We start from the raw sequence: 14,131 nt of genomic DNA on the forward strand, positions 1-14,131 counted from the left end.
TCACTGAAGTATATTATCTTGAGGGTTTAGTGTGTTGGGTTTTCCTTAAGTTTTCAGTAACAATTAACAATAACTTTAATAATTATTATTAAAGTTATGCATACTCCATGTCTATCTTTAAAAGAAATAACCAATAAATTTTATTGACTTATGATGATTTCAAGGTTTAGATGCCACATTTAATGTTAAAATTTAATAATATTTTACCACATCATATAATATATTAAACAATACCAGAAATGGAAGTAATTAATTGTGTTATAATATAAGCACGTAAAATAACAGTGATAAAAAATATAATTAATGTCCTAATGGTATATTATTTGACAAATAATGACATGATTTCGAAGTCAGTTAAATATGATATAATGCACTAGGGCGTTATTAAAATAACGCCATTGGCATTAAATTTAAATAGCTAGTTAAAGACTGTCAAGTTGACAAATAAAACCTAAGTAAAACTATGGTTACCACAATTACGTTACGATTATTGCTGCTAAATGTACTTATTTGAAAACTAATTAATTCAAAATTCATTCAAATTTTTTGCATATAAAGAATTTAGTCGGACATTAAACGTTGATGGCACCACGGGTATAACCTCAAGCGATATTATCCTTATAATACCCTTAGTAATTAATATTTTAATATAGTACCTACCTAATTAATATTTTAACGGAGAGTAAACCATTTAATAAAATGGCACTTCAAGGTGATGAATATCATTAAATGATTAAATTATATAGTATGTTTTTCTTCATGTTAGTTATTCAAATCAAATTCAATTGTTAGTACTGTCATGAATTTATTAACAGTTTTATGGATTGTGAAGTTTTTTTTTTCTTTGGAGTTGTATGACTACGGGCCCTTCAAGGCTCATTCGCCGATTCACCAATTTTTATCATTTATTTTACAATATATTTTCCTATACTTATCTACTTAACATTTTCTATCCTACTTATTCTACATACTTTATAAGGAATGACCACTGGTCAGTGGGAATACCACATCAGGCAAAAACACAGGTTTACTTATATATTATAATAGGTTTTAATTTCGGTCTTTACGTGTGATTGTGAAGTTGTTTGTAGAGATTTCAATATAGGTACCTACCTACCTTATATTATAATGAAATTAAAACTCAAACAACACACTTTTAAATCTGAGTTGATATAGTTTTCTCCATGAAGATATTAGAGAGTAAAATCTCGAATAACAAAAGTACTTTGTACAAGAAATAACCGAGAGACTTAACTAGAGGAATATATCACTGTGCACTTCAGTTTCAGTTGTATCAGTTTTTTTTTAACATTTTATTTGCAAGAAAAGTAGAAATCCAATGCCATTGACGATAAAGTAAAGCGTAATGCGGAGGAGCATCGCATGATCTTCATCATACTGTTGATCTTTTTCAATAATAGAGAGTTATTGCCAACGTCTTTTAAGTCGACCTGTAATAAAAGATCCTTTATTTTGACATATAAGCATGCGCAGTATTGCGTCTTTTATTTTTGTCTTTTAATAAAATACAGGCCGCCTGTATTTAAGGAAAATTAGAGGACACCTTTATTTTAATAAAAGTTCCTTTATTTTGACATAACGTGTCAAAAATGTGAAGAAAGGTCTAACTTCACTTGTATTTTGAATTTATCTTGTCGCTTCTTTGGATTGATAATTTATGTATTGTGGGATTGATATTTGATTAAACTTTCATCATTAAAGCATAGAGTTATATATTAGCATAGAGAGAGTGTCATTCAGAGCGAAGTGACGACACCATCTTTTTTATTTGGATTAGTGCTGTTTTACTCTTACGCATAGTAAAGCTGCTACAGTTGTCCTCCTCTTCCGTGCCTATATTCACACTGAATGTCATCATAGATTTTCGATACAATGTGTTAGAAAGAGATGCAGCAAACCAGTCCATGAGATCTTGTCGTCAGGAAGCGCGGAAGGTAGGCTCCCTCTATGTTAATATATACCTCTATGCATTAAAGTTGTATGTTGGGTTTTATTTATTAAAAACAACTCTAAGTAATATTCTGAGATATAGATTATTGATGTTTTGACCCAAACTTGTTACTAATTACAATGATCAGACTTAAAATATCAGTAACTCATTTATTAAACTCAATATATTTTACATTTTTCTATAGAAATAAATATTTATTGAAGATATATAAGAGATTGAAGATATAAGATCAATAAATTTTAATGAAAGTTAGGATTTGTTAAAATTCTAGATTCAAAATAGAGTTCTATTCAACAGATATATAACAACAGGTTAACAAAATAAAACAAAGGTTCAAGTATTTATTTTTGAAAATTTAATCTTTTATAGATTAGAATCTATAAAGTTTTTAATCAAAAGTATTAATACACTTTCATTTTCATGCCATCTTCTTCTTTTGGTTCTTATCCGTTTCGAATGTTGGAAATCATATAGCAATCGTAACCTTGCTAGCTGCGATTCGAAACAGTTCCATTGATATTCTCCCTCTACCAGGTCTTCGCTTACCTTTGACTGTACCTTGCAATATGTACTGCAGCAGGGAGTAACGATGCTGATTTATCATATGTGTCCCAGATACTGCAGTTTTATGCGTTTAATGGTAAACACAATCTCCAATTCCTTCTTCATTCCTCCTTGTTCGTGATCCATTTCGTGCCATCAGTATTTGTTTATTTAAACATTGCCAAAAAAATTAATAAAAACCAGCATAAAGCTTAATTCTTCTATTATCTTTTTGTATATCGGGAAGTTTATCTGACAGATTAGAGGTCTTTTCATTTTCAGATAATTAATTATTGGGAAGTTTATATAACAGTATCCTTAGTATCTGTCTGTTTTTCTCTGTCAGATATCTATTAGTATCTAATCTGTCAGATAAACTTCCTGATAACTAGTTATCCAGAGGTGAAAAGAAAGAAAGAGAGGGCCATAATGGATAAAAGATCAAACGCCAATAGCATGTATGTATATATTTATAAATTTATCATTTAAAACCTGCTAATGATCATAAAATACTTAAAATCAGTCACCAATATAATATTTATATTTATTTATAAATTTATTAACAAACTGCAGTCCAATAAAAATAAAATTAGTTTAAGCGCTAGCTTTAAATGTCGAACAATAATTTTAAACAAACACACACACAATTTAGTCGCATTAGATTAGCTCCTGGTTGAAAATGTACTGCCACAGCTTCTATATCAATATCAACAGCACACTCATTTGCCAGTATTTCAACGTTTTCTCTATTATGTACTACTGCAATATGTAAAACTGAACAAGCTGATATTTTTGAATAAAAGGTAACTTGCATCTCATTACATATGGTAAAATGGGAAATCTCTTCACAATACCAAATGTTCTTTCAATAACAATTCTTGAAGGGATTTGTGATGGATTATAAAAACACAACTTCTGTCTGAAAATTCTGGAATGGTGTCATTCGGTAGTTGTAGTTGAGGAATGGATATCCACTATTCCCTAATAATATATTCTCCAGAAATTCCCCATTACATATACCCATAATGCAAAAGTATTTAAAAACTCCTAAAATAGTATTTCCAATTTATTGCACTTCCATATTATTGAACGATGAGTATTATGGGATATATTATGTTGTTCTCTAAACATCTTTAAATGACAAAATAATTAAATTTAACGTTTTACTCTTCAATTATCTTATTTTAATTTATACCGACAAATGGAATTTTATAGGTTATTTTTATATTTACAAAAATATTTCATGTCATTTGTCAAAATAAAAGATTCTTTAACTGCGTTTGCAATACCACTCTTTTAGACCCGTCCACAAACCATACATACTTATAGACGTTTCACGACCATGTTAATCTTTCGGATCGAATTAACGCCATCTCTTGATTGGAATGGGAACTAAATTGACAAATTTTAGTTACGTGAGAATTTCAAATTATAAATTTTGCGGGATTTTTGATGAAATTTCGCAGGAAATTAAAACAACAGAAAGACAATTCAATGTTTTATTCCATATTTTACTGAAAACTTCAAATATTCCAATTTGTTTTCAAAATGCTAAACACTACTGCTATGTGTCACGTGAAAACACTGATGTGTATCGAGTTGAATGAAAATTTTTGAAAGAATCTTGTACATAGGATGATTGTTTAGATAAATATTACCTTATAATCTTTTACAAACTTCCAAAAATATATAGGTCCGAGTTGATGACACACTTGTCTACTGGAATAAACTGTTTCAGGATGTATTTATATTGTTTTTTAATGTGGAGAAACAACACGGGTTTATCAATATAAACTAAAAATTCTACTCATAAAAATGGAGAGGAGGTTAATACACTTATTAAAATTGTGATTAAATCTAATTAAAAACGTAACACCACTATAATAAAATAATTAATCCACAAACTGTAAAATAAAAAGTAAATAACAAATTAATTTAATGGTCAACTGTCAGTTGTTAAATATGACAAGAGAATTGACTGACAGCGACATCTCTGGATTGGAATGGTAACTAATTTGCTGTCTTGACCTTGACAATTTACGTGAAACGTCTATGAGTATGTATGGTTTGTGGACCCGTCCTGTATTTGTCCTTTATTAAAGTATCCTGTAATAAAGGATCCTTTATTTGCCGGTGGCAGTAACTCTCTAATATCAGTTAAGGCAGAATTAATCACATCTTTCAATAATAGTTTAGTCGCAACATAGGGGGTCCCGTGATCACTTTTAGTTCGCCGCGATTTGATGGTGGTATTATAAGTTTTTTGGGTCGCTGAATCCAATGGAAGTGTCCTGGAAGCCCAAATATGATGCGTATAATTGTTATTACCAAATGATACTAAAATTAGGTGTTTTTCAGGAATTATTAGAAGCCCTGTAAATAAATTGATAGTGTTAAGGTCTTCTCTGTTGTAATTTTGGTCGCTCGATTGAATGCGACTAGTAGCGATTACTCAAAATATGTCCTTATTTTGTTAATAACAAAATGTTTATTCGCCGAAAAGCTCGAAATCCATTATCTACAGCAAGTTTGCAGTCTTTTTCATAGTATTTTTATACGCCATATCGATTGTCACTAGTCGCTATAGCTTAAACCACGTTCCAACTTTGTTATTAATAAATTTATTCACGGTTTTTCCACTAAATTTTAAAAAACCACTTGGAATGACATGAAATTTGGCATGCACGTAGCTAATATGTCACACAAAACAAGTAATATTGTGCCGATGTGTGCGTTTATCCTGGGGTGAGTTTCACCCCGTTTCGGGGGTGAAAAAGAAACCTTTAAAATAAGTGCGGAATTGGATAAACTGATTAATTCTAAGCAATTTTTGTTCTATAGAGTTATTTCACTAAGTCAATACTTTTCGAGTTATTTGCGAGTGAATAATATGTTCATTTTTCAAAAAAAAACAAATGACACGAAAAGTATTAAAAAACTGTATAGAACAAAAGTTGCTTAGAATTAATCAGTTTATCCAATTCCGGACTTATTTTAAAGGTTCCCTTTTTCACTTTCGTGAAACTCACCCACAGGGTAAAAGCACACATAGGCACAATATTACTTGTTTTGTTTGACATATTAGCTACGAGCATGCCAAATTTCATGTCATTCCAAGGGTTTTTTTTTAATTTAGAGCAAAAACCGTGAGTAAACGTACTATAAACCGATATTTTTGCAATAATTTATTAATAACAAAGTCGGAACGTGGTTTAAGCTATCACGACTAGTGGCAATCGATTTCGCGTATAAAAATACTATGAAAAAGACTACAAACTTGCTGTAGATAGCGCATTTCGAGCTTTTCGGCGAATAAACAATTATTTTGTTACTAACAAAATAAGAACATATTTTGAGTAACCGCGACTAGTCGCATTCGATTCAGCGACCAAAAATACACCAGAGAAGATCTTAACACTATCAATTTATTCACAGGGCTTCTAATAATTCCTGAAAAACACCTAATTTTACCATAATTTGTTAATAACAATTAACCGCACCATACTTGGGCTTCCAGACCACTTCCATTGGATTCAGCGACAAAAAAAACCTATCAAATACCACCATCAAATCGCGGTGAGCTAAAAGTGCCCACGGGACACCCTATGTTGCGACTAGACTATAATTGAAAATACACTCTAGTCAAACTGTCAGGTAAAAAAATGATCCCACCAGTCGATCACCAAAGATACCAGCCCATACATTTAATGTTTGCGATTGCTGTGTACCCTGGAAAATCCTGGAGTTTAATTAGACCCATAACTGCATTTTTGAAGATTTTCAAACTATTTATAAAAAAGGTGCATTAATCTATTAAAACGAAACTGTGGATAGGTCACTGTTCGTTCACCGATTATTTAACTACAGGTCCTTCAGTTTCTTGATTTTTATTATCTACATTCCCAGCTTCCTGAAATGTATTTATCAACTCCAAGACATACTTCATACTGTCATATTTATCTTGAGGTACCTACCTAATTTATTAAATTGCTAAACTGTCATATTGGCACATTGGTTGCTTATCAAATACATTCTAGAGTGGAATAAACTATGGTAATAAATCTTAAAGGACTACAAATTAATGCTCACAATTGATATTCATAAGAGAAGCCCTTAATTTCATATTCTATATGTATTTATATCATATAATTTACTTAGTGTGACAACTATGATAAAAAACAATGGCTGGGCGAAGAAAGATATTAAAATCTAAACCATTGACGTACTAAATCAACAGAATACTAAAATAACAGAAAGTACCGGCAAAATGTGTTTCCCTTTAATCAAAAATTGACCTGTCGCTGATTTTTCAGAAATCTTGTAATTCCTGATAATGCAACTGTTTCATTTTCATCTGGCCATCCTGTATACCTATATATTCAACTTTAGAAAAAGGAAAACTAGAAGATAAATCTACACAATAGAAAGAGGAACGCAATAACTCAAAGACTCCATAATGTAACTTGTATTTTTTATTTTTAGGGCGTAGTTTTCCCAAGTCTTCACTGTTTGATTGCCCGCTGGGCGCCGCCCGATGAAAAGGGCAAATTTATAGGATCCCTTTTGGGCGGTTCACTAGGAACTGTGATAACCTGGCCCCTCTTAGGGGCCATTATCGAAAAATTCGGATGGTCGTGGGCCTTTATCGGATGCGGAGTATTTGTCATTTGTTGGACTGGTTTGTGGTATCTTTTCGTCGCAGATTCGCCAGAGCAGCACCCGCGAATCTCCGAAGATGAGAAGAATTATATAGTGCAGAGTTTGTCAGGAAGAATATCTAAAGTTAAGGTAAGTCTTGTAAAAACAAAGTATTTAAATTACTTACTTAATAGATCAATCAAGTTAGTAAAAAATAAGCCGTTTTTCGACATAATTGAAAAGACGAGATTTGACAGTTGAAATGTGTAGTATGAGATATTACAAAAAGGCTACCATCTTGGGATTCATCAATTTTTTAGTGAAACAATTTTTAAATAAACAATCAAAACGTCAAACTTAGTTTTGTGCTCATAACTTAAAAACTTGTTTATTTAGAGATTTGACGTCCACAGGTAACTTTTTTAGAACAAAAAGATACATCGAATGAGATACGATAAATGAAAATCGGTTAATAAACAAAAAAGTTATTGCAAAACGGACAACAAAATCACTGTTTTTGAATATTGTTAATAACAATTTTATTGTTTATTAGAATATGTTTAAATATACCTAAACTTAAGGGCATTATGGTGTTTGAATGGTGTGCAAAAAATAGTCCAGATCTGTTAAATAGTTTTCGCAAAATTGAATTTGTTTATAAATTTTTTTTAAAACCGAGCTCATTTCTGAGGCTGGTCCAGTTAATATGGCTAAATGTATCAGAATAATCCGGGGCTCATCTCCTTCGTGAAGATGTATACTAATAGCCTATGAAAAAAAAAGTAAAAAAAATTACATGTACGTACACAAAATTATTTGTTAATAAATAGCAGTTTTTAAGCTTATAAACAATTACAATAATTTCGTAGAAATTAGATCAAATTAAATGGCAATAAAAAATACGGAAGGCTGGTTAAAATACACAACTTCTAAAAAAAAAAATTGTAGGTCCTACGCCCCTTGGGGTCTGAGATAGCCCTTTTTTTTTGAAAAAATCACTGTTACGTTAATTAACAACACTAAGATCTGAAATTAACCAATCTTTTATAAGAAAAGTCAAAGTTTTTAACAAAGTTTTTAGCAAGAAAAAATGTTAAAAATTGTTTAAACAGTAGTGTTATAAACAAAAAGTATTTTGCGTTGCGACTAAAGTAAAAAAAAATAATGGGCGTAGCCGAATGAGAATGCAGCCCATTTTTAACATTGACAGTATACCGGATTTGAAGCGTAATATTATATTTATATATTTTGGTAGAAACTTGAATTTTATGAATATTATTATGTTGCTCATTTATTTAGTAAAATTATATTTTAAATAAATAAATTTAAAAAATAACAATAAAAAGGCGACTTCAAAAAAGGTTTATACATCCCACTAGCTGCTTTGTTTTGGATAATTTTGCAATGAAAATAAGATACAGTCGGAAAAATGAAAGAATACCCATGAACGAACATATAAAACACGCTGTATTTTCCTGTCACCGTGTCACAAAGAAAATTGTCCAGTGCAAGTACATGTAACAATAATTATTACATGTACTTGCGCTGGCCCATTTTTTGTGTGACACGGTGACAGGAAAATACAGCGTGTTTTATATGTTCGTTCATGGGTATTCTTTCATTTTTCCTACTGTAAACGTTATTATTTTAATGTGGTACCATAGATAAAAAAAATAATAAACTTGGTACAGTAGAACCCGATTGGTAGGTATAGGCCATTTTTTCTTCTCTATTTTGAATCGTCAGGCTGTATCGTTGACCCCGTTAGGTAAATTATTCCGATTCGTATTTTTTGCACAAACTTACTCAAAATAAAAAGTTCCTTATAACAAATCCAGAGGGTACCAAGAGCTACCGCGGCCGAAAAATTGTTTAAACAATTTTTTCATTAGTTTTATGTTAACTGATAAAAGTTGGGTGACAAACTGTTTAGTTTATAATTTTAATCAACGCAGCATTAAAACATAGGTCCTGAAGAAGTTTTCTGGAAAATTTCAAGTCAAAATATGCAACAGAAAAAAAGTTACGCGACCTTATAGACGAGTGGTACTTCCCCAAAAAAACGCTCATTTCTCGATATATCAACCACGGTGTGGTGAATGGCTAATTTTGGTCTTACTTTATGTTTTTGATGGTGCTGAAAACGAAAATGAGTTTTATTTTGAATTTTGGATGGGGAAACATTGTCAAAATCGCAATTTCACCCTAAAAATAAAAAAAATGAAATCACGTTTTTCTTAAAATTAAAAGTTACACCACTTTTTGTCTATCAAACATTTTTTTCTCTGTACTCTAGATTTTAACATAAAATTAATTAAACAGCTAAATTTCAAATTTTGTCACTCAACTTTTGCGATTAAACTTTGCAATTCAACAATCTGCACCTTTTACTTCAAACAATTTATAACTTTCTTTATAGCAAGACAGAAATATTGAAGCAGGTCCCATTGTCTTCAGAAAGGTGAGAAATATATACTATAAAAATTTTAGAAAAAAATATTACAATGGAACTGAGTTGTAGCAAGTTAAACGCAAAAAAACGTGATTTTTTTTATTTTTAGGGTAAAATTGCGATTTTGATAATGTTCCCCCCCCCCCAACGTAAAATTCAAAACAACCCTAATTTTCGTTTTCAGCACCATCAAAAATATAAAGTATGATCAAAATTAGTATCAGTATCTCGAGAAATAAGCTTTTTTGGGGTGTGCCGATCGTCTATAAAGTCACATAACATTTTTCATATTGCATATTTTAAATTAAATTTTTTTGGAAAACTTCTTCATGAATTATACTTTATTTCTTTGTTAGTTAAAATTATAAACTAAAAAGTTTGTCACTCTACTTTTTTAAGTAAACATGAAACTAGCGAAATCTGACGACAAAATGTTTAGAAATTAACAACTTCTCTTTTAATGTGTTTAATCATTTTGGACACATCTCATTGTTATCTAAATGCTTCAAAGATAACACAGTAAAATTTTCAAAAGGAAATATTTACAGCGACCAAAAATACAGTGAGTTAAAGTTGAATAATTATCAAAATTGATTTTTCGCATTTTTGCATAAAATTTGATTTTTGAACATGTTCCACTAATTATAGAAAAAATAAACTCCATATTCGGACTCAGAGACCTCGAAAACATAAGGAATGACGAAAGTTTGTCATTCACCTTAAAGTTGATTTTTGTGGTCGGTATAACGTAATTTTAGGAGTTGCTGCCGGTCGCTAACCGCGTCCACTATTCAGTCAGTCGACTACGCCCGCTATTTTTTACTTTAGTCGGAAAGCAAAATACTCTTTGTTTATAAAAATCCTATTTAAACAATTTTTAACATTTTTTCTTGCTAAAAACTTTGTTAAAAACTTTGACTTTTCTTATAAAAGATTGGTTAATGTCAGCTCTTAGTGTTGTTAATTAACGTAACAGTGATTTTTTCAAAAAAAGGGGCCATCTCAGACCCCAAGGGTCGTAGGACCTAAAAATTTTTTTTTAGAAGTTATACGTATTTTAACCAGCTTTCCGTATTTTTTATTGCCATTTAATTTGATCTAATTGCTACGAAATTATTGTAATTGTTTATAAGCTTAAAAACTGCTATTTATTAACAAATAATTTTGTGTACGTATATGTAACTTTTTTTTACTTTTTTTTTCATACGCTGTTAGTATACATCTTAACGAAGGAAATGAGCCCCGGATTATTAAGATACATTCAGCCATATTAACTGGACCAGCTTTAGAAATTAGCTCGTTTTTCAAAAAATTTTATAAACAAATTCAATTTTGCGAAAACTATTAAACAGATCTGGACCATTTTTTGCATACCATTCAAACACCATAATGCCCTCAATTTTAGGTATATGAAAACATATTTTAATAAACAATAAAATTGTTATTAACAATATTCAAAAACAGTGATTTTGTCATCCGTTTTGCAATAACTTTTTTGTTTATTAACCGATTTTCATTTGGCGTATCTTATTCGATGTATCTTTTTTTTTTCTTAAAAAGTTACCTGTGGGCGTCAAATTTATAAATAAACAAGTTTTTAAGTTACGAACAAAAAACTAAGTTTGACGTTTTGATTGTTTATTTAAAAAATGTTCCACTAAAAAATTGATGAATCCCAAGATGGTAGTCTTTTTGTAATATCTCATACTACACATTTCAACTGTCAAACCTCGCCTTTTCCGTTATGTCTAGTAAAAACCTAACTTGATTGGCCTATAAGCCGTCATCTTATACCTTACAGTGTCGAGGTAAATGGAGAAATCAGACGTCTCCATGCCTTTCGGTCAGTAGCTAGTCTCTCTAACTCCGTCCACCCAATGTTTCTTTTTAAGCAAGCCTTTCCGATATTCACGTTCCATGTTCTTGCTGGCCTGCCTCGTCGTTTGTTGTCGGATGCAGCTTTCCATACTCTACAGTTCTACCTTCACTCATTCTCGCCATATGTCCGAACCACGATAACTGTTTCCTTTCAAGTCTGTCTAAGGTCATTCCGATACCACACCTTTCACGTATTACTTCCTTTCTTACCCGATCACGTCTGGTCACCCCAGTTTCTTCTTCTTCTTCAGCCTTCAGTAATCCAACTTTGGACATAGGCCTCCCCCAATTCAATCCAGTGTTGTCTATTTTGCGCCACCTGTTTCCAGTTGTGTCCTCTAAACTTCTTTATGTCATCGGCCCATCTCATTTGTGTCCTTCCTCTACTTCTTCTTCCTAACCACGGTCTCCATTGTTGTATTTCGTGATTTTATCTTTTATCCTTCAGTCGGGCATTGTGTCCTGCGAAGCTCCATTTTAATTTGGCAGCATGTTCTCCTGCATCTTTTACTTTGGTTTTGCTTCTAATCCATGTATTTGTTTTTTTTTGTCTATGAGCCTCACCCCGAGCATTGATCTTTCCATCGCTCTCTGTGCCTTTACTATTTTATCCATATTGGCCTTGGTAAGTGTCCACGTCGGTGAACCATACGTAAGTATAGGGATGATACACTGATCATAAACTCTGGTTCTCAAATATTGTTCTATTTTAGTGTTTTTCAAGATTCAACTCAGTTTTCCAAATCCTGCCCACGCTAACCTTATTCTTCTAGTAATTTCGGCAGTTTGATTCTTTGTTATGAGCTTCTTTGTTAGCTTTCATTATCTGTCCCAGGTAGATGTATTCGCTTACTGTTTCTAAATCTATGTCATTCAACGTTATTTTTGTAATGTTCAGTGTATTCGTCATTACTTTTGCTTTTTCCAAGTTCATCTTAAGACCTACTTTTTCCGAAGCTTGAAATAGTTGCGTCATCATGGTCTGTAATTCTTCGAAACTTGTAGCGAATATTACAATGTCGTCAGCATATCTTAAATGACTCAGTTTTCTTCCATTAACATTTATTCCTTTATCTATCCAGTTAATGTCGTTGAACACGTCTTCAAGTCCCAGTGTGAACAGCTTTGGTAAAATAACGTCTCCCTGGCGAACTCCTCTGTTGATTGGTATAGCTTTGGTTTCCTCATCTATTTGTATTTTCATTGTAGCTTTCTTATAAATATTATGTATGAGCATTCTGTATCGAGAATCTATCCTGCAGTTGTTCATAGCTCTCTCTATAGCCCAAAGTTCTATGGAGTCGAATGTCTTTTCATAATCAACGAAGCCAATGTATAAGTTCAAGTGATATTCATTGGCTTTCTCTATTAGCGTTCTGACTGTAAGAAGATGATCTGCTGTACTGTAACCCTTTCGGAATCCTGCCTGCTCTACCGGTTGATAGCTATCAAGCTTCGACGATAGCCTATTAGTTATTACTCTCATAAACAGTTTGTACATTTGGGACAACAGGGAAATTGGCCTATAGTTCTTCAAATCTCCCCTGTCTCCTTTTTTGAAGAGAATTATTGTCAAACTTTCTTTCCAATCATCTGGGACTTCTGCTTTGTGAAGGTATTCGTTGAAAAGATTTTTAGACCCCAGTTACCGATTGTAAATATCGCATTTTGCATGCTTGAATTTTACTACGAATTTTGTCTTTCACTGTCCACGTTTCACTATCGTAGAGTAGCACCGGCTCGTATATAGTTTTAAATACTTTCATTACCCCCCTCTGTGGCTCAGTGGTAACAGCGCCTAACTTTGGATCGAAAGGTCCGAATGGTGGTGAGTTCGAATCTCACCAGGGTCAGAAATGTTTCGTTTATTATAAATTAATAAATGAAAACAGTTTCTGTCCTTGTGGGATCGGTACTCACCAGAGGGACCGCAGACGTTCGGGTACAATTAACGTCTCTTTGCAAAGACAATGACGTCGACTTTGCAAAGTAACAAGACACTTACTCAACACACACACTACACATTACTCCCCTGAGTTAGTGATAAGTTATAGTTTAAAAAATCATTATGAACTTGACTGGCCAGTTGGTTGTGAAAACCAGTTCCAATAAAACACAAAACACACACAAATACTTTCATTTTTGTTTTCAAGCTTACTTCCTTCTTCCAAATAAAACTTTTATTTAGTGCAAAGTTACCCTGCACTTTGTTGCACTCATTACCCTGCTATTTATTTCTGGTTCTAAATTTCCTTGTCCATTTATTGTTGATTCTAGATGATTGAAGTCCTCTACTTGTGTAATGGTTTCATTATATTTTCTTGAGTTTTCGATATTACTAAAGCTTTTGTTTTTTCAATATTTATTTTCATCCCGAATTTATTAAAAGCTTCATTCCAAACACTGACATCCACTTGCAAGTATTTTTCTGATTTTGCCACAATTACCAGATCATCGGCATATATCAACACTGACACGTTTACTTGTTGAAGTTTATACACCCCAACCCTATTTCTGTTTACCTTACCCCTGCATTCTTTTGCGGTTTCGTATTTAAATTAATTTAATCTAAATCTTTTGCGACAAACTGTACTTCACATCCACATCATCAATCCATCTTCTTCGTGGTCGTCCTCTACTTCTTGTGC

The 14,131-nt window shown here is 32.1% G+C and overlaps 1 protein-coding gene across 1 annotated transcript in view; it reads left to right on the forward strand.

The window, feature by feature from the left end:
* Positions 1 to 14,131, forward strand: part of LOC114333428 (sialin) — an 85,957-nt gene that overhangs the window by 58,640 nt on the left and 13,186 nt on the right. The window contains exon 5 of the mRNA XM_028283299.2: positions 6,998 to 7,303. Within this exon, the coding sequence (XP_028139100.1) occupies positions 6,998 to 7,303 (306 nt within the window). The remainder of the gene's footprint in view (positions 1 to 6,997; positions 7,304 to 14,131) is intronic.

This window comes from Diabrotica virgifera, chromosome 3 (genome assembly GCF_917563875.1).
Source record: "Diabrotica virgifera virgifera chromosome 3, PGI_DIABVI_V3a".
Lineage (NCBI taxonomy): Eukaryota > Metazoa > Arthropoda > Insecta > Coleoptera > Chrysomelidae > Diabrotica > Diabrotica virgifera.